This window comes from Lissotriton vulgaris, chromosome 2_2 (assembly GCF_964263255.1).
Source record: "Lissotriton vulgaris chromosome 2_2, aLisVul1.2, whole genome shotgun sequence".
Classification (NCBI taxonomy): Eukaryota; Metazoa; Chordata; class Amphibia; order Caudata; family Salamandridae; genus Lissotriton; species Lissotriton vulgaris.
Genome location: NC_141688.1, coordinates 319,301,212 through 319,326,990, shown reverse-complemented (window position 1 = coordinate 319,326,990; position 25,779 = coordinate 319,301,212). Strand labels below are relative to the sequence as shown.

The 25,779-nt window shown below is 49.3% G+C and overlaps 1 protein-coding gene across 5 annotated transcripts in view; it reads left to right on the top strand.

Annotated features, from left to right (window-relative positions):
* The window catches only part of LRP4 (LDL receptor related protein 4), a 409,878-nt gene that overhangs the window by 272,823 nt on the left and 111,276 nt on the right, over positions 1 to 25,779 (top strand). For all 5 annotated transcript variants that reach the window (XM_086959686.1, XM_086959685.1, XM_086959683.1 and 2 more), the window contains exons 11-15: positions 5,824 to 5,949; positions 7,145 to 7,375; positions 14,720 to 14,876; positions 16,589 to 16,806; positions 17,521 to 17,697. In XM_086959686.1, the coding sequence (XP_086815812.1) occupies positions 5,824 to 5,949; positions 7,145 to 7,375; positions 14,720 to 14,876; positions 16,589 to 16,806; positions 17,521 to 17,697 (909 nt within the window). The remainder of the gene's footprint in view (positions 1 to 5,823; positions 5,950 to 7,144; positions 7,376 to 14,719; positions 14,877 to 16,588; positions 16,807 to 17,520; positions 17,698 to 25,779) is intronic.

Genomic DNA, 25,779 nt, shown 5'->3' with positions numbered 1-25,779 from the left:
TTGTCTACTGCACAAAGAGGGGCACAGTGTTTACCATTACTCAAGGGTATGACACTTCACTCTGATGACATTTATTAATCACCCATTCAAAGCAATGATAATTACTCCATGCGTTGACAAAAGGTACAAAGCACCACCATCAGACCCCATTTTCATTAGAGGTCAATTAACCCCAGACTCTTTAGTGGTGTCCAATGCAAGGAAAAGAGCTAAGTCCCAAACCACTGGAGATGCATGTCCACCAGAGAAGAAATCCAAACTCATGGATACTTCTGGGAAAAGAGGTGCGGCTCAAACCGCTAATCATGGGCAAATAGCCAATAGCCAGGCTATGCCTGCAAGGGTTGACGGGGCCCACTGGGAGGAAATGGAGAGGCTTCTCCACGCCTCCCAGAGGACCACAGAAAAAGATTACAAGAGATTGTCAATGAAGGCAAACGTATCACCAACAATTCTATTAGGTGTGCACCAGATGCAGCCGACACTGCAGCTCGGAGTATCAATACTAATGTCCTAATAAGAAGACGTGCATGGTTATGGGTATCGATTTCAAACCTGAGGTACAACAGACTATATTGAACCTGCTATTTGACAAGGAACATCTCTTCGGCCCTCAAGTGGACACCGTCCTTGAAAAAATGAAAAAGGACGCTGAGGTAGCAAAATCCATGGGAGCCCTACAAACTAACACCCACTGTGGTTCCTTTCATAGGCCCAATTACAAACACGTGGCAAGGTGAGCTTACACAAATACCTCTAATTCACAGTATAAAACTCGGGGACAAACCTCAACAACAAAACCCTTCTACAGAGTTTCTTACAGAGACAACAATTTCAAAGGAAGAGGCCGAGGAAACAATACCTGTTCCTCAAATAAAATATTAAACAATGACACCTTTACCTTTCCCCACAACACCAAACACCTGTTGAGGGTCATCTTTAAAGGTTTGGAATTTAATTACAACAGATCAATGGGTCTTCGACATTATCCACATGGTTATTGTCTGGAGCTCATTACAACTCCTCTGAATAATCCACCTTCAAAACACAAACTATCCATGCAACATCAAATCCTTCTGCATCAAGAAATATCCACTCTCTTTCAAAAAAAGGAGCAATAGATCCAGTCCCACAGCAATTTCACTGTACAGGAGTATATTCACTATACTTCCTTATTCCCCTAAGCGATGGAACCCCCGGCTCATTCTAAATCTCAGATCACTAAATCATTATATAATATCAGACCATTTCCACATGGTCACTCTACAAGAGATTGTCCCTTTTTTTCCAAAAGGGGACTTCATGGCAACCTTGCATCTAAAGGACTCATAGCAATTCATCCTGCACAAGGAAGTACCTCAGAGTCCAATTTCTAGGAAACCATTATCAATTCAATTCTAGAGCAAACACATTCAATCTTTGCAAACAAAACACTCAAAAGACCCTAAATGTATTACATCAACTAGGGTTTACTGTCAAGCTACAAAAATGTCCTCTACAACCAGCTGCTACTCAGTCGTACCTAGGGGCTATGCTCAACACCACTTTAGCGTTAGCATACCCAAACACAGAAGGAATACACAACAAAATACAATTAATTCAACAGTTTCAAACAGAAACTCACATTCATGCCAAAACATTTCTCAGACTTCTATGCATGTTGGCATCTTGTATTCACATAGTTCCACATGCCAGACTAAATATGAGACCTCAACAACAATGTCTCTCTCAACAATGGACTCAATCACTGGGTTGACTTCACGATCTAGTGTTGGTAAACAGCCGGACATATCACTCTCTGCATTGGTGGAATCCACAGGATCTATCCAAAGGGCGGCCATTCCAGGACCCAGTTCCACAAATAGCTCTAACAACAGATGCTTCCCTGATAGGTTGGAGAGCACATCTCCACAACGTCACTATTCAAGGAGTGTGGACACCAAACAGAAACATCTCCATATCAGTCACCTAGAGGTGCAAGCTGTGTATCTAGAAATGAAAGCCTTTCTAATTCACCAACAGCACAATGTTGTCCTAATTCGAACAGATAATAGGACAAATATGTATTATTTATAAAAACAAGGGGAAATACTCCCTCCAGTTATCTCACTTGGCACAGGAAATATGGAGATTAGCAGTACACCACAACATTCATCTCCTAGCAGAATATGTCCCAGGGACAAGCAATCAAATTGTGGACTCTCTAAGCAGAACGCAGCAACAGGTCCACGAATTAGAGATTCACCACAATGTTCTTCCACAATACTTTCAAAATTGGGGTTTTCCAGAAAAAGAATTGTTTGCAACAAAAGAAAATGCAAAATGCTCACTTTTCGCAGGCAGATATCAACACTATCAATCCAAGGGCAACGCTCTGTGGGTGAATTGGTCAAGGATATTTGCATATTGTTTTCCATCTCTCTCACTACTTCCATTTGTGTTCAGAAAACTCAGACAGACACCTCCCACCATGATACTAATAGCTCCCGCGTGGGCTCGACAACCGTGGTTCTCAGCACTGTTAGAGCTATCTCTAGTTCCACATGAGAAGCTTCACCTGAACCCGGACCTTCTCACACAGAACCAAGGGACACTAAGACATCCCAATCCCAAAGAAATTAATCTTGTGATTTTGTTACTAAAGTCTAAGAGTTTGTATACTTATATGTACCTCAAGCCTGTAAGAACATTCTTAAGAGGCGCGTATACCTGCCAGAGGAAAGTGTTTTGCAGCAAAATGGAAACGCTTTGTTGTCTTCTGCTACAAACAAGACATCAACCCTCTTCATGCAAAGGTACAAACCATTATTCTTTATCTATTGCATTTAAAAACGGCAGGGTTAGCATACACTTCTATAAAATTACATCTTGCAACTATTACATCATACCTGCAGAACTGGCAACACATCAATCTTTAAATTCCAGTTATCAAAGCATTTATGGAGGTGCTTAGAAGGGTCATTCCTCCTAGAATTCCACCTGCAACATCATAGAACTTAAACATTGTCCTAACAAGAAGAATGGGTCCTTCTTTTGAACATTACACTCTTGTCAATTACAGTCCCATTCATGGAAACCTGCTTTTTAATGGCTATTACTTAGATGAGTCAGAGCCATTCAGGTGCTAATTCTTAAAGAGCCTTCCTTTCAACTACATCGTGATACAGTAGTGCTCGGAACTCACCCAAAATTCCTACCATAACTGGTTTCTAATTTTCATAATAAATGAATCCATTGAATTACCTGTTTTTTTTCTGCAACCAGACACAGTTGCAGAAAGGGCACTACACACATTAGATGTTAAAAGGACACTAATGAATTATATGGACAGGACTAAATCATTTAGAAAATCAAAACCATTTTTTGTTGCCTTGTTTCAAAATCAAGCATTTCACAATGGGTAGTTAAAGGAGGAGTCACACAGTATCGTGACTTGAAGAAAACGTCTTGGAACAAAAACAACTTGTAATCATCCGAGCCCAACACAAGTTGGCGGACTCATGTAAAGCATGTGAATCTACAGCAAGAACAGATGCTTACAGGGTAAGTAGCATAATCCTTGTGTTTCAGCGGACGGGATATCATTCGCCGTTGCAACGGAGTAACTCGTCTTCCAAGACCTAAATCAGACCCTGAGCATGGCAGGTTTGGGGACCAGGATTATGGGTCTTCCCTAGGCTCATGGATGTCTGCCACGCCTGCCAGGGTTGAAGGACGTAGCCTAGGACGTGTAAGCTTGGCATTGAGGGTACTGCCCGCAGGCTGTAAAGGGGTGGCAGTGTGCGCACAGGAGGTGCAGTTTTTCTTCTTCTTGCATGTAAGAGCCCAATCCGTTGGGGTAGACCATCATATCATTTTTAAGCGCGTCTCCCTTACTTTTGTGGGAGGAGGAAAGGCTGTGACATGTTTTTGGGGCTAAGCTTGCCTCTCTTTTGGGATGGAGTTTGTCCCTCTGCAGGGGTGGGGATCTTGTCTCTTCTTTTTGGACTTAGCTTGGCTCCTGTATTGAAGTGCTGCTTGTCCATTGCTTTGAGGTGCAGTTTGCTTCAATGATTTGGGGATAGAGACTTTTATGATTTGGAGACAGAGACTGCACTCTACATTAGGCTGGTACTTATGCTTTTGGACAGAGACTGCACTGTACATTGGGTGGTACTTATGCTTTTGGATAGAGACTGCACTGTACATTGGGTGGTACTTATGCTTTTGGACAGAGACTGCACTGTACATTGGGTGGTACTTATGCTTTTGGACAGAGACTGCACTGTACATTGGGTGGTACTTATGCTTTTGGACAGAGACTGCACTGTACATTGGGTGGTACTTATGCTGTTGGACAGAGACTGCCCTGTACATTGGGTGGTACTTATGCTGTTGGACAGAGACTGCACTGTACATTGGGTGGTACTTATGCTTTTGGACAGAGACTGCACTGTACATTGGGTGGTACTTATGCTTTTGGACAGAGACTGCACTGTACATTGGGTGGTACTTATGCTTTTGGACAGAGACTGCACTGTACATTGGGTGGTACTTATGCTTTTGGACAGAGACTGCACTGTACATTGGGTGGTACTTATGCTTTTGGATAGAGACTGCACTGTAAATTGGGTGGTACTTATGCTTTTGGACAGAGACTGCACTGTACATTGGGTGGTACTTATGCTTTTGGACAGAGACTGCACTGTACATTGGGTGGTACTTATGCTTTTGGACAGAGACTGCACTGTACATTGGGTGGTACTTATGCTTTTGGACAGAGACTGCACTGTAAATTGGGTGGTACTTATACTTTTGGACAGAGACTGCACTGTACATTGGGTGGTACTTATGCTTTTGGACAGAGACTGCACTGTACATTGGGTGGTACTTATGCTTTTGGACAGAGACTGCACTGTACATTGGGTGGTTCTTATGCTGTTGGACAGAGACTGCACTGTACATTGGGTGGTACTTATGCTTTTGGACAGAGACTGCACTGTACATTGGGTGGTACTTATGCTTTTGGACAGAGACTGCACTGTACATTGGGTGGTACTTATGCTTTTGGACAGAGACTGCACTGTACATTGGGTGGTACTTATGCTTTTGGACAGAGACTGCACTGTACACTAGGCTGGCACATATGCTTTTGGACAGAGACTGCACTGTACATTGGGTGGTACTTATGCTTTTGGACAGAGACTGTCCTGTACATTGGGTGGTACTTATGCTTTTGGACAGAGACTGTCCTGTACATTGGGTGGTACTTATGCTTTTGGACAGAGACTGCACTGTACATTGGGTGGTACTTATGCTTTTGGACAGAGACTGCACTGTACATTGGGTGGTACTTATGCTTTTGGACAGAGACTGCACTGTACATTGGGTGGTACTTATGCTTTTGGACAGAGACTGCCCTGTACATTGGGTGGTACTTATGCTTTTGGACAGAGACTGCACTGTACATTGGGTGGTACTTATGCTTTTGGACAGAGACTGCACTGTACATTGGGTGGTACTTATGCTTTTGGACAGAGACTGCACTGTACATTGGGTGGTACTTATGCTTTTGGACAGAGACTGTCCTGTACATTGGGTGGTACTTATGCTTTTGGACAGAGACTGCACTGTACATTGGGTGGTACTTATGCTTTTGGACAGAGACTGCCCTGTACATTGGGTGGTACTTATGCTTTTGGACAGAGACTGCACTGTACATTGGGTGGTTCTTATGCTTTTGGACAGAGAATGCCCTCTTTGATGTTGGCACTGTGGAATCTGCATTCCTGTCCCACAGCTGTGCTGGTGTTTGTGGTATAACTGTTGCCCATCTCTTCTCAGACATTGATGAGTGTGCGGAGGACGGACACTGCAGCCAGGGGTGCAGTAACACGGATGGGGGCTTCCAGTGCTGGTGCGAGCCGGGCTACGAACTGCGCCCAGACAAGCGCAGCTGCAAAGCTCTGGGTAAGGAACAACAGAAGGTGCTGCACTCAGGAGCATGGGAGGAGCGCAGGCTTTGCAGGGGTTTATTCAGCTGGTGGACTCGAAGTCATGTGGTTGGGACGAGCTTTGAATCGGAGGGGACACTTGACTGAAGAGTCTCTGAGCTGTTCTGCTCCCTAAAGCACAGTGCACAAGGGGTGTGGTTATACTTTCAGCATGGTGAAGAGTATGCCGTGTTTGCCCATGTCTTGTATGGCATCTGGAGTCTGGGAGCCCTCCTTTGAGGAAGTGGATTGTCCCTGTAACTGGAGTCTGTGTTTTTCAAAAAATCAGAGCCGGCTGACGATGAAGAGAGCCCATTTCAGATTATGTGGAGCCCCCCAATACCCGGCACCATATTCACATAGAAGACATTTGCAATGCAAACACCGGTGCAACAGTATAACCTAAAATAAATAAAGGTAACCAGTCATGAGAAACCTTAATAAACCACAGCATGAACTCCTTGGGAGCACCGAGGACAGAGCATACTCCAAATGCTGCCATTTTTCATGTCGCTGGAGTCGCTCAAGTGAGCTCGGCCTCTTCCGTGTAACCCTTGAGTGCCAAGAACGAGATGGTCACGTCCTCCATACCATTGGGGCTGTCTGCGCTGAAGACCAGACTGCCTTAACCTTAGCATTTAAGAGGCTACAAGGGATAAAAGTCCCTGCTTTTGATGCTGGTGACCTGAAATGGCTTGAAAATTAGCTTCCCTGTGAAAAGCTTTCAGGACTATCAGATATACTGCAACGCATGTGTGGGAAAGCCTAGTCTACGACTGTATCATGTAGAAAGGAATAGAAAATACATTCCATAAGGTCTGCAGAGGAGATTAGAGGAAGGTTCAGTGCTGTTTAGTCCCTTGACTCTGGAATCCCTACGCTCTCCCGCTATGGGATTTCTTGATGAAAATTATGAGTAATTCTGAAATATTCCTTTGCACTGGATCACCCTCACTCACTACAGACGGGCCACCACCAAACCTCAGTGCAAAGTCTAGTACTGAAATGTTTTTATGTCACTATCTTGTAGCAATGTTTATGTCACCAGTCTTTAATTCACATGGCTTCTCTTCCTGGTGGGTCAATGAGGGACCCTCTGGAGGACTTCATGTAAATGTTGGGTACTGTTGCCTCTTTGCCTCACTATGCATCGCCTACTCTTTCTCCCCCAGGGCCAGAGCCAGTTTTGCTCTTCGCCAACCGTATCGACATCCGGCAGGTGCTTCCTCACCGCTCTGAGTACACCCTGTTGCTCAACAACCTGGAGAACGCCATTGCCCTGGACTTCCACCATCGGAACAAGCTCGTGTTCTGGTCGGACGTCACCTTGGACCGCATCATGAGGGCAAACCTGAATGGAAGCAATGTGGAGGAAGTGGTTTCCACGGGACTGGAGAGTCCAGGTGAGTGATGACTATCTGGAACTACGGGGGTTGGGGAGAGGTGGGTGACTATCCGAAGCTGCGGGAGGTGGGGAAAGGTGGGTAACTATCCAGAGCTGCGGGAGGTTGATGACTATTCGAAGCTGCGGGAGGTGAGGAGAGATGGGTGACTATACAGAGATGTGGGAGGTGGGTGACTATCCGGAGCAGAGGAAGGTGGGGTGACTTAGCTTGAGAGCCCAGGTGAACTCTCTCCCCCTACACCAGATTGGTATTATAATCCCTTCCCCCACATGGTACCTTCACTCCAGAATAGTAGACATGCCATCCGTCATAGCCTATGTAGCACAGAGGCAACAGCAGCTCGAATGACAGAGCAGTGCACGTCTATAAACAGCAGTGCAGTGGCAGCAGCGCAGCATGAGACGTGGAGGACCTGCCTGAAAACAAGGCTTGGTCCAAAGCGTCAAAGCACAGGAATAAAGGAATACGTCATCACTGCAATCCTGTGCATGAGCATTCTCGGTGTACCATCTCTTCTCTACAAACGTCTCTACACCGCTTCCAGCTTTCGCTCAGCAATGGTGTGTGAGCCCTAGGAGGGAGTAACAAAGAGAGGGCTAGTCTGTCCTCCACACTTTGTGTCATCTTTCGTATTTAGAGCCCCCCTCTCTTGTGATCTAGATGCACTTACTCCCACACAGAAGGGAGATTTGTGTTTGGCAAAACCTCTACGTACAGTACAAATGTCAGTGTCCTGAGAAGGTATCTGGGTGATCGCCCTTGTTACAGAGTCCCTCTGACCCTGTGCTTTTGTCAGTTAGAGTGTCCCTCACCTATCTGACTCTATGGTTTTGTTAGTTAGAGTGCCCCCCCTTTCGGACTCTATAGTTTTGTCAGGTAGTGACCCTCGCCTTTCAGACTCTATGATTTTGTCAGTTAGAGTGTCCCTCGCCTATCGGACTGTATGGTTATGTCAGTTAGAGTGTCCCTCGCCTATCGGACTCTATGGTTTTGTCAGTTAGAGTGTTCCTCGCCTATCTGACTGTATGGTTATGTCAGTTAGTGTGTCCCTCGCCTATCTGACTTTATGGTTATGTCAGTTAGAGTGTCCCTCGCCTATCTGACTCTATGTTTTTGACAGTTAGAGTGTCCCTCGATCTATCTGACTATGGGTTTGTCAGTTAGAGTGTCCCTCGCCTATCTGACTCTATGTTTTTGTCAGTTAGAGTGTCCCTCGATCTATCGGACTATGGTTATGTGGGTTAGAGTGTCTCACCTATCTGACTCTATGGTTTTGTTAGTTAGAGTGCCCCCCCCCCCTTCGGACTCTATCATTTTGTCAGTTAGTGTCCCTCGCCTTTTGGACTATATGGTTATGTCAGTTAGAGTGTCCCTCGCCTATCTGACTCTATGGTTTTGTTAGTTAGAGTGTCCCTCGCCTTTCTGACTCTATGGTTTTGTCAGTTAGTGTCCCTCGCCTATCTGACTCTATGGTTTTGTCAGTTAGAGTGTCCCTTGCCTTTCTGACTCTATACTTTTGTGAGTTAGAGTGTCCCTCGCCTATCTGACTCTATAGTTTTGTCGGTTAGAGTGTCCATTGCCGACCTGACTCTATGGCTTTGTCAGTTAGAGTGTCCCTCACCTATCTGACTATGGTTTTGTTAGTTAGAGTGCCCCCCACTCCCGTTCGGACTGTATAGTTTTATCAGTTAGTGTACCTCGCCTTTCTGACTATGGTTTTGTCAGTTAGAGTGTCCCTCGCTCATCTGACTCTATGATTTTGTCAGTTAGAGTGTCCCTTGCCTATCTGACTCTATGGTTTTGTCAGTGTCCCTCGCCTATCTGACTCTATGGTTTTGTCAGTTAGAGTGTCCCTCGCCTATCTGACTCTATGGTTTTGTCAGTGTCCCTCGCCTATCTGACTCTATGGTTTTATCAGTTAGAGTGTCCCTCGCCTTTTATTTTTAAAACCGAGCAGTAAGCACAGACAAGTGATGTTACAGGGTACAAACGTTAAGAACTGTCGAGCACTGGTTAGAGACGGGGAGTAAGGGTAACACAGAGCTCTGACTGCAGGTAGGTGAACAGCTATGAAGGCACCGGGCTTTGGTTTGCCAGCTCCTCCAGATTGGGCATGACCCAACCCAAACATGCATTACAGATTAACTCCCAGTCATGGCCCAGAAGCCCATCCAAGTACCCTCCACACCCTCTTGACAGCCTCTTTCTTTGCTCTGAACAGTTCATAATAACTTGAACAGCAAATATGTCCAACAGTAGTCGAAGAGACTACTCCATCGAGTGTCATCAATTCGCGAGCAGCAGCTCAACCAGCAAGAGGAGCACAAAGCGCCAACTCAGGAAACAGAATTTGACTGTTTTCAATCCGTCTTCTGATCAGAGCCTACAAAAGAAATAAGGCACCAGAATATCCATATACCCCCGAGGGATGAAGACGGGTAGGGGAACCAATGAAAGAACAGTCACATTGTGACATTCCAAATCAATGCCTGACATTCTTGGGTGGGATAATCCTCGCCTTCGTATCCTAAATAGAATTGAAAATTCTTGGCGCGAATACTAGCACATTTTCTATTCTATTTCAGGACCGGAGGCTCCAATTATGCTAGTTTATAGCTTATTGAATATTACTGAAGTAATATCATTCACCGGTTAGTAATAAATTTGCTTAAAAGTAGATCAGATGACCAGTCGGCCGATTTCATGATACCTTGAATAGGGGAGCCTAACATAAAGGATTCAGAGGCCACTGCACCTCGAACAGAATGAGCCCCAAACACCTGAGCATCTATGCCAGCCTCTGCCATCCCATCCCACCTGGCTGTAGTGCCTGCTGACACTGGTTTAAAATCTTTCTGTAAAGCAATCGACAACTGACCAGAGTTATCATTTCTTAATGTCCGAGTATATCCTTTATAAGATTGCAAGCATTTAACCACACACAGTTTATCATTATTAGGAAATGCATAATACTCGAAAGACTTCAGGGGTAAATACTCTACCTGCAACGTCCAGAACTCTCACATCCAACGTCCTTCTGCACGCAGAGAAACAAAAAAGCATAGATAGTTTAGACTACAACTGTTTCCTAGACAAGTGGTCATTATCCGGCCACCTTTCAGGAAGGTTTAAGACTAAAGTCACGGCCAATAAAAAGGAATATCTATGCCTGCCAGGATTAGTAACTCCTTTGCCTTTAAGAAGCTTTCAGAGGACCAGGTGCATTTCCACCGGTTTATCATTAACCTGCACGTGTCCAGCTGAAATATCAGAATGAACATTGTTCACTGACTTGTAAGATAAACCCTCTGTAGTTGTCTGAGACAAGAAATTCTCTACGTGAGATATGCCTGCTGCCACGGGATCCACGTCGTGTTCCATACAGCAATCCATCCATCATCCCCATGCGGAAGAATACTTCTTCATAGTGGAGGGGGCCCAGGCTCGTTTAATGAACTCTGAAGCCGCATCCAAAATTCCTGGCAGACTCCACTGTTTGCGGAAAGCCTCCAAGCCATCTTGGACAGCTGCTCTGATACGACCATTGGATGCAATGACCTCTGAGGGCCCTGGAGCATTGTCTGAGACCAAGGAAGAAGGAGAGGAAGATTGCACATCAGTCCCAGAAGGACTGGGAACCAAGGCTGCGCTTTCCACACAGGGGTGACCAGCACCACCTTCACTACCTGCCGCTTGATCTGAGTTGTTACCCTGGGATCATTACCAATGAGGAGAAAGGCATAATTCATGACTCTTGTCGAGTCCTGAGAAAAAGTGTGCGTCCTTTTCACTATCAGATCCAGACTCCAACTGAAGAACTCTTACAATGGGTGGTTTAGTCTGGAGGCAAAGCGGTCTGCCTTGCATGGACCCCAAACATTCTGTATCAGACTGAATAGACGAGGATGGAGCTGCCAATCGCTGTGATCTATCTGGGTATCTGGAGTTCCAATCCGCCACTTCGTTGAATTGTCCTGATATGTATTCTGCCACCACAGATCTCCTGTCACTTAGGCAATAGTGCCAAAAGTCTTTGACTATCTCCACTCCCTGGATGATCTTGTGTCCCTCAACTTGTTAAGGTATCCAACCGCAGATATGTTGTCCATCCTGAGGAGGATGCAGCAACACATCTTCTTGGGGGTGAGAGTCCTGATGGCAAAGGACCCCGCCAGAAGCGCCAAGCAATTGAAATGTTGTTCTAACTCTTGGAGAGGCCATCTACCGCCTGTTGAGACGTTTCCACAATGTGCTCCCCAACCGCAATGACCTGCGTCTGACTCTATCTCTACTTCTGGCTGAAACCCAAAGATGGCTCTGCCGTTCCACATATCTACATGTCCCAGCCACCATCGGAGTTCCTCTCTCACATCTATCGTCAGGGGTACCTGATCTGTGTACGCCAAGCCCTTCATTAAATGCTGGATTTTCAACCTCTGGAGGGCCCTGTACTGAAGGGGCCCGGAAATATTGCCCAAATGAAGGAGGCTAGCAGACCACCCAGGCCAGCGCTCACCCACAGGTAGACAGTAAAGGACCGATTTGAGTTCCTTTTTTATGTCCCATAACTTGGTCTTGGGGACCTTCAGCTGAGCTGACTGAGAGTCGATCACAAACCCTGGGAATTATACGGTCTAGGAAGGACAGAGGATTGATTTGGTCTTGTTGATGACAAATCCCAATTCCTGTTAACCCCTCCCATGCTCATGACGAGCTGAGCTCGTCATGAGCCACGGCGCTCCGGTGCTCATGACGAGCTCAGCTCGTCATGGCCCGTGGAACGCTCAGGTGCGGGGTGAATTCCCCTGCTGTGCTGAACGTTCCACGGGAGCCAATGCACCTGTGACGAGCTCAGCTCGTCATGAGCACAGGAGCGCCGTGCCTCATGACGAGCTCAGCTCGTCATGAGCATGCGGGCGCTGTGCGCGCCCCCCTTACCCCCAGCACAGCGGGGGAGTAACCCTCACAGCGAAGGGGTTAAATAGATGTCGTCGCCGGAATGAGACAATGCCTAAAGTACTGACAAATGCGGTATACCAACGGCAACTGATTGTGCCAGCAGGGGAATTGCAGTTGAGGGAAACGCACCCCTAGACGCAGTGGGTAGCTGGTACGATTGCCTTTGGCTACCACCTGTCATCCTTCATGTAAAGGTTGGAGTCCAGTGACTCGAGCCCTGATGAAATTGTCGCAACAGAGTACAGGCAATGAAACATGTCGGCACCTGCATAAAATGGTCTGCAACATGCAGTGTTTTTAAATTTTAAGTAAGCTTACAAATTTGAATACAATTTGGACTTGGTACATGTGATCCTTTACTCAATTTTAATTGGAGGAATACTTTATTCTTGCACTTTACGGGGTCTTTCTTTGATATACACAAATCACCATTTACACGTCTTTCTTTAAAGACTGGACACTTCTTTCTTTCTTTGGTGAGAAAGTCACCGATGGTGGGAAGACGTGGGCACACTGGTGTGAACCTACCAGTATCCCCTGTGGGGAAGCGCAAGTGAGGTACTTTCTCACCTTCACACATTTTTTTTGCAGATATTTCTTGCTTGTTTATATACACCTTTTCAGTAGGAGGTATGTCTATATAGAGTTGACTGATAAACATTTGTTTTAATAGAAACATTTGGGCATTTAGGTCTAGATTAAGACTGGTAAATGTTTATAACCAGCAGTTGGGTTGAGGTAGTAGCCCCCCTCCTCTGGCCCCACAAAGAAAATTAGTGCTTGCCTTTATCAGTCAGGTCCTTGTTGTCTAGTGTTAGAGATATCATCATCTGTAGATTTAGATGTAGAATGACTAACTCCTGGGAGTGTGCCGTCATCGCGCGTACTCCCTTTTCCCTGAGGTGAGCAATCACTGGCTTCATCACCTTGATGAAGAGCCCTGGTGCAGAAGAAACCCCAAAAGGAAGGCCCAAATATTCCAGACACCAGTCTCCCCATCATAATTGAAGAAACCGCCTGTGTGGAGGAAAGATTGGAATAAATAGTTAGGCATCTTTGAGGTCCAGACGGGTCATCAAGTTCCCTTTCTGCAACAAGTCTGCCAAAAGTTGGATACCCTCCATCTTGAAATGCCTGTAAGTGATGTAATGATTGAGCACCGGCAGATTCAGGACCAACCTGCATCCACCCACTCTCTTTTGTACTAGAAAGATGTTGCTGCAGAACCGCGCCGGATGAGCGCCGCAATAGGCCACTGCTCGATTCTGCAGCGTCTTCTCTTTTGGGATTTAAGTTGACTCTTGTAGGGAAAAATGTAGCGGTTGAGTGGGGCTCTTTACTGGGGTGTCTGATAAAACTCCAATTAGAAATCCAAATTGTTTGTATTACCAATGCATCCTGAGTCAAAATATTCCAATTGTGAAGGAAGAATTGTACTCGACCCCCAGTTGAACCTCTGAGGGATTGATTACCCTTACTGTGGAATTATTAGACTGGAATCCCATTCGGGGACACCTCTGTGAAAGCGGAGTCTGGAGAATCGCTGTCTGGCCGGTAAGAAAGTCCCCCCTTTCGTGAAGTCCTGCTAGTCTCCTCTGCCACGTCTGTAAGCTCCCCCAGGAGGGCCTTGGTAATAGAAAAGGCCTTGCGAGCGACCCTGCCTTGGCCAGCCCAAGCATAAAAAAGGCTAGCTGGAACACCATTTTGGGGGTCGAAAGAGAACTGCGCATAGCCCAAATTGAGCCCAAAAATAGCCCAATTGGGGTACTCGTGCGTCCCCGACTCACTAGCACAGGCCCAATTAGGGGAGGCACTGAGCAATAAAGCAGCTAGTCAGAGCTGCGTCAGTTCCCAAATGGACCTTCTAGATCCGGGAAAAAACCTACAAGAAATGGGCTCAATTGAACCGGGGAGAGCACACTGTGATAAACCCTAGCTAAGGAATGCACCTACTCCCTCCCAGTCGAGAAGGTCGAGACCAGGAAAACGAGAGACTATTGCTGCGGGAACGTGAGCGGGTGCAAAGGTATGCCACAACACATGAACTACTCCATAAACCCGTAATGTTGTATAAGAAAAACACACCATGAAAGTAAACTGATAGTGAAGCAAACTTGTGGTAATAGATATAAAGGTACATATCTTGACTGCCGAGCAGCAAAGAAAGAGGCTCTCAAGATGGCATGGTCTGTATTTATAGGGACTGCTGGACCATGATTGGTGGTTAATGACTAATGCATCATGTGATATGTTGTTATATATGTAAAATGTGTTTTCATCGGCTGCTGTTTGTGGGCAGTAAAGAAGAGAAGCATAATTGGAGCCTCTTGCCCTGAAATAGATTCTATCCATGCCTCTGACCCCTCTTTCTGTCTGACTCAGGGGGTCTCGCCATCGACTGGATACATGACAAGCTCTTCTGGACAGACTCTGGCACTTCCCGCATCGAGGTGGCCAACTTGGATGGTTCACATCGAAAGGTGCTTCTGTGGCAGAACCTGGAGAAGCCGCGTGCCATCGCGCTGCATCCAATGGAGGGGTGAGTGGCTCTAGCGGGCTCAGTGATAGGAGTGTGGTGGGGGTTAAGGAGGGTCAATAATATAAGGTAGCCAATAGCAGGAGCCTCTGAGGCAGGAGCGTGCATGAGCTGGGCCAGTGAGAAGAGTCTGAGGCAGGAGCGTGCATGATCTGGGACGGTGTTACAAATAAAGGGTTAACCCAAAGGTACTGGGACCTGGGTAGTTCAATGGTACATGTAAGAAGGGGTACCAGTTGCTAAACAATCAATTCTAGTATAATGATTTGCGAATTTTTCAACAAAATTGAAGAAAATCTTTGAGAGGAATGTTGTTTATTCATATCCTCTTCATAAGTGATTATGCATACATTTAATCATAAATAATCACAGTTCTTTCAATGCCCAAAGAGAGGCGTGAGTGAAAGGAGTAAAGGGAAGGGGTAAGGTAAGTGATTGGTGAGGATCAAGGTAGTGAGGGAAAGTTTTACTGAGGTCACATGTGGTCACAAAGATACATTTAATAGTTGGACAGCACATGGGCATGTTAATATCGCCATAGTACAATTCTATACAAATGCCATCCTGTCCCAATAGTAAAAACACAGTCAAAGATGTCCTGTTGAGCTTGGGTAGGATATGTAAAGGGGAGTAAGTCGACGTTTCGACCCCTGATGGTGTAGGTTCACTTGCACCTTACTGTGGGGTCTTCATCAGGACAGGTGAGGTAGTGGGTCTGGGGGTGTGTAGGGACCAGGCTAAGGCACCAGAAACGCCACTACATATAGTGTGGCATCTTGAAGAAAAAAAATCAAATAGGCCAGTGGGCTCCAATCAGCCGAGCGAGCAGCAACTTGGGGGTCTGTAAAGGCCTCCCCAATCGTGCCTGGATATGAATCCTCAAATAACCCCTCGGCTGATTGGAGCCCATGGGCCTTTTTGACCTTTACCACCAGGGGTCGAAACGTCGACTTACTCCCCTTTACATATCCTACCCAAGTTCAACAGGACATCTTTGACTGTGTTTTTACTATTGGGATAGGATGGCAGTTGTATAGAATTGTACTATGGCGATATTAACATGCCCATGTGCTGTCCAACTATAAAATGTATCTTTGTGACCACATGTGACCTCAGTAAAACCTTCTCTCACTACCTCGATCCTCACCAATCACTTACCTTACCCCTTCCCTTTACTCCTTTCACTCACGCCTCTCTTTGGGCATTGAAAGAACTGTGATTATTTATGATTAAATGTATGCATAATCAACTTATGAAGAGGATGTGAATAAACAACATTCCTCTCAAAGATTTTCTTAAATATTTTTGAAACATTCGCAAATCATTATACTAGAATTGATTGTTTAGCAACTGGGACCCCTGATCTGGGACGGTGTCAGGAGTCTGAGACGAGTGTACATGAACTGTGACAGTGAGACAAGTGTGAGGCTAGAGTATGTACGATCTGGGACAGTGAGACAAGTGTGAGGCTAGAGTATGTACGATCTGGGACAGTGAGACGAGTGTGAGGCACATCTTTCTCAGTCTGCATTCTTTATCTCTCGCTTGGTTCCCTGCTCTTCTCCTCCTCTCTCCATCTACCCTGCCCTCTGCTCTACCCCTTGGTGTCATTCACTCCTCCTCTTTGCCCCCATGCCTTCTTCCATACTCTTCTCAGGACCACCTCTCTCCTGTGACCCAACCTCTCTGACTGCCATACCTTCCCCTCTCTCTAGCACCATCTACTGGACGGACTGGGGTAACACGCCGCGCATTGAGTACTCCAACATGGACGGGTCCAACCGCAAGATCATCGCCGACACCCACCTTTTCTGGCCCAATGGACTGACCATCGACTACGCCGGGCACCGCATGTACTGGGTCGATGCCAAGCACCACGTCATCGAGCGTGCCGACCTCGATGGGCGCAACCGCAAGGCGGTCATCAGCCAAGGTAAACGCCCCCAGTCTGCCCAGGTGGTTCCTTAGCACACCGGGGGTTTTGGGGGCTTTATCTAGTGGGATTCAGTGCAACACAGACTTAACGTGGAACTCTCCATGACACCTCTTCAGGGGTATGAAGCGCTGTGTACATGCCATGGCAAACATGTAGATGTGTCATGAAATCACACTCGAAATAGGACTCTACCTGCCCAAAAAAGGTTTCCACTAGTCAAACACCTTCAAATCGAATCAAATGAGATTTGTGTAGTGCTGCTTATCACCCGTGAGGGTATCCAGGAACCGAGTGGGGTGTGTGGGGGGGTTAGTGCTGCTAAGGGGTTGTTCGTCTCTAGATGGGATCCTTGGTGTGCACTGACCCGGTCAGAGAGCTCACTGATGCTGTTTTAATCTTAGAGGAAGGGTGTTGGGACACACAGCTACTCTGGCTGTCCGGCCCAGTGCTCTGCAGAAGTACAGACAAAAGCCACATATCAATGCCCAGTGCAGAGCGATTACTGATAAAGATTGTTCTCAGACTTTGTAGTCCAATAAAGGGTCCCAGGGGGTGGGGTTCTCAATGTATGGCTCACGCTCCCCGCCTTAGCCTTTGTGGAGGTCTGCTGGAAGGGCTGAGGGGGTTGGATCTATGTTTGGGGAATTAATAAGTGTTTATGAGAGCGAGGATGAGACCTGTAAATGCTCAGTCATGTTTTTTGCCCCGCAGGCCTCCCCCACCCCTTTGCTATTACTGTGTTTGAGGACAGCCTCTACTGGACCGACTGGCATACAAAGAGCATCAACAGTGCCAACAAGTTCACTGGTAAAAACCAGGAGGTGATTCGGAACAAGCTGCACTTCCCCATGGATATCCACACGCTGCACCCGCAGCGACAGCCTGAAGGTAAGCACATGAAGCGTGTCTGAGACCTGCCCGAGCTGCACATAACAGCCCCAGAGTGCCACACCTATTGCAGCAGCCCCAGAGTGACGTACCTTTTGTAGCAGCCCCAGAGTGCCGCACATATTGAAGCAGCCCCCAGAGTGCCACACCTCTTGCAGCAGCCCCCAGAGTGCCGCACCTCTTGCAGCAGCCCCCAGAGTGCTGCACCTCTTGCAGCAGCCCCCAGAGTGCCACACCTATTGCAGCAGCCCCAGAGTGCCGCACATATTGAAGCAGCCCCCAGAGTGCCACACCTATTGCAGCAGCCCCAGAGTGCTGCACCTCTTGCAGCAGCTCCCAGAGTGCTGCACCTGTTGCAGCAGCCCCCAGAGTGCCGCTCCAATTACAGCAGCCCCCCAGAATGTCACACCTATTGCTGCAGCCCCAGAGTGCCACACCTATTGCAGCAGCCCCCAGAGTGCCACACCTATTGCAGCAGCCCCCGAGTGCCACACCTATTGCAGCAGCCCCAGAGTGCCACACCTATGGCAGAAGCCCCAGAATGCCACACCTATTGCAGCAGCCCCAGAGTGCCGCACCTGTTGCAGCAGCCCCAGAGTGCCGCACCTGTTGCAGCAGCCCCAGAGTGCCGCACCTGTTGCAGCAGCCCCAGAGAGCCGCACCTGTTGCAGCAGCCCCAGAGTGCTGCACCTGTTGCAGCAGCCCCAGAGTGCTGCACGTACTACAGCAGCCTCCAGAATGCCGCACCTATTACAGCAGGCCCAGAGTACTGCACCTATTACAGCAGCCCCAGAGTGCCGCACCTGTTGCAGAAGCCCCAGGGTGCCGCACCTGTTGCAGCAGCCCCAGAGTGCCGCACCTGTTGCAGCAGCCCCAGAGTGCCGCACCTGTTGCAGCAGCCCCGGAGTGCCGCACCTGTTGCAGCAGCCCCAGAGTGCCGCACCTGTTGCAGCAGCCCCAGAGTGCCACACCTGTTGCAGCAGCCCCAGAGTGCTGCACCTGTTGCAGCAGCCCCAGAGTGCCGCACCTGTTGCAGCAGCCCCAGAGTGCCGCTCCTGTTGCAGCAGCCCCAGAGTGCCGCTCCTGTTGCAGCAGCCCCAGAGTGCCGCTCCTGTTGCAGCAGCCCCAGAGTGCCGCACCTGTTGCAGCAGCCCCAGAGAGCCGCACTTGTTGCAGCAGCCCCAGAGTGCTGCACCTGTTACAGCAGCCCCAGAGTGCTGCACGTACTACAGCAGCCTCCAGAATGCCGCACCTATTGCAGCAGCCCCAGAGTGCCACCCCTATTGCAGCAGCCCCAGAGTGCTGCACCTATTGCAGCAGCCCCAGAGTGCTGCACCTGTTGCAGCAGCCCCGGAGTGCCGCACCTGTTGCAGCAGCCCCAGAGTGCCGCACCTGTTGCAGCAGCCCCAGAGTGCCGCACCTGTTGCAGCAGCCCCAGAGTGCCGCACCTGTTGCAGCAGCCCCAGAGTGCCGCACCTGTTGCAGCAGCCCCGGAGTGCCGCACCTGTTGCAGCAGCCCCGGAGTGCCGCACCTGTTGCAGCAGCCCCGGAGTGCCGCACCTGTTGCAGCAGCCCCGGAGTGCAGCACCTGTTGCAGCATCCCCGGAGTGCAGCACCCGTTGCGGCAGCCCCAGAGTGCCACACCCGTTGCGGCAGCCCCCAGAGTGCCACACCTACTGCAGCAGCCCCCAGAGTGCCGCACCTACTGCAGCAGCCCCCAGAGTGCCGCACCTGTTGCAGCAGCCCCAGAGTGCCGCACCTGTTGCAGCAGCCCCCAGAGTGCCGCACCTATTGCAGCAGCCCCCAGAGTGCCACACCTATTGCAGCAGCCCCCAGAGTGCCACACCTATTGCAGCAGCCCCCAGAGTGCCACACCTATTGCAGCAGCCCCAGAGTGCCACACCTATTGCAGCAGCCCCAGAGTGCCACCCCTATTGCAGCAGCCCCAGAGTGCTGCACCTATTGCAGCAGCCCCAGAGTGCTGCACCTATTGCAGCAGCCCCAGAGTGCTGCACCTGTTGCAGCAGCCCCAGAGTGCCGCACCTGTTGCAGCAGCCCCAGAGTGCCGCACCTGTTGCAGCAGCCCCAGAGAGCCGCACTTGTTGCAGCAGCCCCAGAGTGCTGCACCTGTTACAGCAGCCCCAGAGTGCTGCACGTACTACAGCAGCCTCCAGAATGCCACACCTATTGCAGCAGCCCCAGAGTGCCACCCCTATTGCAGCAGCCCCAGAGTGCTGCACCTATTGCAGCAGCCCCAGAGTGCTGCACCTATTGCAGCAGCCCCAGAGTGCCGCACCTGTTGCAGCAGCCCCAGAGTGCCACCCCTATTGCAGCAGCCCCAGAGTGCTGCACCTATTGCAGCAGCCCCAGAGTGCCGCACCTGTTGCAGCAGCCCCAGAGTGCCGCACCTGTTGCAGCAGCCCCAGAGTGCCGCACCTGTTGCAGCAGCCCCAGAGTGCCGCACCTGTTGCAGCAGCCCCAGAGAGCCGCACTTGTTGCAGCAGCCCCAGAGTGCTGCACCTGTTACAGCAGCCCCAGAGTGATGCACGTACTACAGCAGCCTCCAGAATGCCGCACCTATTACAGCAGGCCCAGAGTGCCGCACCTGTTGCAGCAGCCCCAGAGTGCTGCACCTGTTGCAGCAGCCCCAGAGTGCCGCACCTGTTGCAGCAGCCCCAGAGTGCCGCACCTGTTGCAGCAGCCCCAGAGTGCCGCACCTGTTGCAGCAGCCCCAGAGTGCCGCACCTGTTGCAGGAGCCCCAGAGAGCCGCACTTGTTGCAGCAGCCCCAGAGTGCTGCACCTGTTACAGCAGCCCCAGAGTGCTGCACGTACTACAGCAGCCTCCAGAATGCCGCACCTATTACAGCAGGCCCAGAGTGCCGCACCTGTTGCAGCAGCCCCAGAGTGCCGCACCTGTTGCAGCAGCCCCAGAGTGCCGCACCTGTTGCAGCAGCCCCAGAGTGCCGCACCTGTTGCAGCAGCCCCGGAGTGCAGCACCTGTTGCAGCAGCCCCGGAGTACCGCACCTGTTGCAGCAGCCCCAGAGTGCCGCACCTGTTGCAGCAGCCCCAGAGTGCCGCACCTGTTGCAGCAGCCCCAGAGTGCCGCACCTGTTGCAGCAGCCCCAGAGTGCCGCACCTGTTGCAGCAGCCCCAGAGTGCCGCACCTGTTGCAGCAGCCCCGGAGTGCCGCACCTGTTGCAGCAGCCCCGGAGTGCAGCACCTGTTGCAGCATCCCCGGAGTGCAGCACCCGTTGCGGCAGCCCCAGAGTGCCACACCCGTTGCGGCAGCCCCCAGAATGCCACACCTACTGCAGCAGCCCCCAGAGTGCCACACCTACTGCAGCAGCCCCCAGAGTGCCGCACCTACTGCAGCAGCCCCCAGAGTGCCACACCTACTGCAGCAGCCCCCAGAGTGCCGCACCTACTGCAGCAGCCCCCACAGTGCTGCACCTACTGCAGCAGCCCTCAGAGTGCTGCGCCTACTGCAGCAGCCCCCAGAGTGCTGCTCCCTACAAAGAAATTGTCTCTCATGAGCACTGAACTTGCTCAAAGAACCAGACTCTGGATCCGGCCAAATCCACCAGTCTGCACCCCTCTGCATCCGGCGCACAGGGCCCGAGTTTGAGTGGCCCAAAACCACGAGGAAGTCTCCGGGGCCGCCTGGTCACTTCATAAAGTCCCTTAGTGAAGTTATTGCCCCTCTTGCTGATATAACCACCTTCTCATCTTAGGAGATTTTAACTTACATATGGGCAAACCCATGGATCCACATGTTATTTCATTGTCCGAAGTAATGACAGCATGCAGTCTTGCCCATTTTAACTCCTCTTCCACGCATAACCTGAACCACACCCATGATCAGATTTTTTGTAATGTAGAACTGGAGACAGTCCTGCCGCCCTCCATCATCTGGTCAGACCACTTCCTCATTAATTTCAAGATACCTAGTACAGGGACAGATATCCCGCCCCCGTTGGAATTGGCGGAATATAAATACAGAGCCCTTCACAAAATATTCCTCCCTGCCTTGGAGGCTGCTCTCCTCCACTACTCGGAACCCTTGCTCTAGAATCCAGGCTCAGCACAAATGTGGATGGGGTAGCCCCTCTGACCTTCTGCACTTCCAGGAGGGCTAGTTTCTCCACCCCTTAGTTCAACGAGTCTTTCAGAGCTAGCAAAAGCGAATGCAATTGCTTAGAAAGAAAGTGGCGTAAACACTATAAACATGAGGACAAGCTGATAATAATAATAATAAAGGGCATTTGATCAGTCTCGGACTTCCCGGAGGAGGACTCCCAATTGATGCTGCGCGACTTGCAGCTCCCGTGTCTGTCTAGGGAAGACCGGGACTTTATGGATAGTGACCTCACTACGGATGATGTGGCCCAGGTGGTACGCTCTTTAAACTCCGGTAGGGCGTTGGGGCCTAATGGGATCCCAATTGAGCTTTACAAACTTCGACCCGATAGGATTGCTCCCTACCTGCTGTGCATGTTCATTGAGGCCCGGGAGAGGGGAATACTGCCCTATGATCTTAGGGTAGCCTCTATAGTGGTTATTCATAAGGAGGGTAAACCAAAATCCTGTTGTGCTTCCTATAGGCCTATTTCGTTATTAAATGCGGAACCCAAGATCCTTGCTAAGATCCTATCTACTAGATTGATTAAGGTAATCAGCGGATTGATACACCCCGATCAATCGGATCTCAATCTGAGTCGGTTGCATGGGGTGCTCGCCAGGGCTCACACCCTGATGGAGCCCACCGTAATAGCATCGCTTGATGCAACAATGGCCTTTGATACGATAGAATGGCCTTACCTGTGGGCTGTCCTTGCTAAATTTGGCTCTGGCTCTGATTTCATCCGCTGGGTCCGCTTGTTATATACTGAACCCCTTGCCCAAGTAATCGTGAATAATCGGGTCTCGTTGCCATTTAGTCTTGGACGGGGCACCCGGCAAGGTAGCCCCCTTTCTCCCCTTCTGTTTTCACTGGCTATGGAACTGTTGGCCGCCTGGGTCCGCTGGGAGCCCTCGGTTCGGGGTCACCGGTGGTCGCCACAGTGGGAGGATAGGATCTCTTTGTATGCAGACGATATATTACTTTATTTGTCCTCCCCTGGGAGATCCCTTGATGCGGTTTGCGATGTGTTGTCCTCCTTCGGAAGGAACTCGGGCCTTTCTATAAACTGGGGTAAATCGCTGTTATTCGTAATTAGTGGGGATGCCCGCTTCTCCCGCGAAACTGCCCGATCCAAATAGCTACGGATGGGTTTAAGTATTTGGGAATATTTATCTCCTTGGACCCCGCGATCCGATATTCTAGGAATCTACTCCCCCTTGGTCCGATTACGCAGCGATGTAGCCGGCTGGGAGAGACTTCCTCTCTCCCTGCTTGGGCGGGCGACTCTCTTTAAAATGATGTCTTTGCCCCTCTTTCTTTGTGCTCTACAAAATATGTTAGACGTTGCGCCAGCGAGTTACTTTCGAGAGGTTGAGTGATTACAACGTAGTCTGTTGTGGGATGGTAGACCCCGGATAGCATTGGCTAAACTGACGCTTCCGTGGTATGACGGCGGGATTGCACTCCCTGAAATCAAGCGATACTATTGGGCCTCACAACTAGCAGCCATTAACCTTTGTACTTATGGATCCCCTACTGACCCTGGATATGCAATGGATAGATGGCTTCTCCCTGTGGTCTCCTATAGTTGTGCACTGTATGCCAGGTCGGTGGATGGTGGTCTGACAGGACCGATTAGGCATGAGGTGCGGATTTGGCGTGACGCTACCAGCTCTTTGGGATGGAGGAACCGCATGACGCAAGCTACCCCGCTTTTTGACTCCGAAAAGTTGGGCAAGCTTTGGAATACAAAGGGCTTTGACAAGTGGGATCTGATTGGGATCTCTACTGTCAGTGCGGTATTGGTTAAGGGGAGGATTAAGATGTTTGAGGAATTGCAAACTGAATATAGATTGGGGAAAGCGGAGTACTTTCGTTATGCGCAGGTCAAGCATGCGTTGATGGCGGATCTCCCTGAGGCGTCTCCTCTTGAAGGCAGAATTTTGGATGGCCACTGCCTGAGAAGACCATTTCCCTGATTTATAAAAAATTGATTAAACCATAGGGCAGATCTCCTGATCGAGCTAAGGGACAAATAGTCGAATGATGGTATTGAACTAGATGATGAGGACCGGCAAGCTGCGGTCTCCTCACCGAAGGTGGTCGTAATCCCACCGCGCCTGTGCCTTGTCCAGCTGAAAATATTGCATTGGGTTTATGTCACAGGGCCCCGCCTGGTTCGGATGGGACTATCGGAGACTGGTCTGTGTAGACGAGGTTGAGGCTCTGTGGGTACTTTCCTTCACATTATTTGGGAGTGTTGTTCTGTGACCGCGTATTGGAGTGGGATACATGATGTCATGTGAGAGGTTCTAGGAGTCGCTGTGTTGCCAGAAGCACGGAGATGCCTCCTGAATATTTGAGAACCTACGGATCTAAATGTGGCGCAGACCAAATTGGTAACTTTAGGTAATATGATTGCGAAACGGAATATAGCACAGAGGTGGGGGGCAGAGCTTGTGCCGACAGTTGAAGAATGGATGGAGAACATGGATTGGTCTATGTTGCGAGAAAAAACTGTTTATGTGGCAAGGGGTCGCACCCGTAAGGGGACACCTGTGTGGCGGCTGTGGAATCGTTATAGGGGGGACATTTGTGTGTCACCTGTAGATGCTCCCATTGATATCCCTGCCTCGCCGTGATTGTTTATGATTATGTACCATGTTTCCCGCTTTTCCCTACCCTCTCCTTGTGAGCGATATGGGAGACTGTCTCCCCCATGTAATGTTATTATTTATTTATTGTTTTGATGCCTTGTGTTAATAAAAAGAAATATAAAAATAAATAAAAATAAAGGGCATTTGAAAAGCGCACAGCTACCTCGAACGAGGTGTCCCTGCGCTGGGGCGGAAGACAGCAGAGCAGAAGAACTTGGCTGCTGATTTATAAGGCAGTCCTAAAATCTCATTTTCTAAAGGTGAAAGAGACCAAGAAGGGCTATCTGCAGACTAAGAACGAGATCGCTACCAATAAGGGCAAAGAGATCTTTAGCATCGTAAAGTCGTTCACCTTCCACAAGGTCGCTGTTAAGGAGTCTCTGCACTCTGCTGAATGGACCCGCCTGGTGGCCTTATCCCTCCACACTAAGATTGTTGAGATTTAACAGTCCTTTTCTGAGGAAACCTGGGAGAACCCTGCTCCACGGCAGAACTTGGGCAGGAAGTGCGGCCCTTGGCAACCCCCAATGCTATTGCAGTTACCTGCTATACAACTAGAGGCATCGCTTGCGACTTTCAAGGGCCTTAAGTCTGGTGGATGCATGTCCAGCAAAATTACTAGCACCTGTGGCCTCCGCTATAAATCCCATAGTGAATAAGGTGCTGAATTCATCCAGTTCCATAGGCATTGTGCCGTCCATTTGGAAGCATGCAAAAATTCTACCGCTCCTTAAAAAACCTTCAGCGGACCCGAAAGTGCCCTCGAACTATAGACCCATCTCCCTTCTCCCGGCTCTCTCTAAGGTACTGGAGAAGCACGTTAACAGAGCTATCTCAGATTATGCAGAAAACAACACTCTCCTGCATATGACTCAATCTCCCTTTAAGGCCAATTACAGCACAGAGACGGTTCTGTTGGGAGTTATGGAGCACTTAAAGGAAAAGCTTGACCAGGGGGGATAGCTATCCTTATATTGTTGGATCTGTCAGCGGCTTTCGACAAGGTCCTACATGATAGACATTTGGACAGGGTGAGGGATATTGGCACCAGTGGTTCAGCACTCGCATGGATAACATCTGTCATTAGGGATAGAAACCAGAAAATGTGGATGCCCCCTTTTGCTTCCCCCATGCCAAGCATGAACGTAGGAGTCCCTCAGGGCTCCATCCTCAGCATTACTCTTTTTAACTTGAACATGTCTCCCCTTGAATCCCTGGCAGAGGCCTGTGGGGCCAAGATAATCTCACATGCTGACAACACACAGCTGATTTTCACCTATGACAAGGGAGAGGACTTTGATGG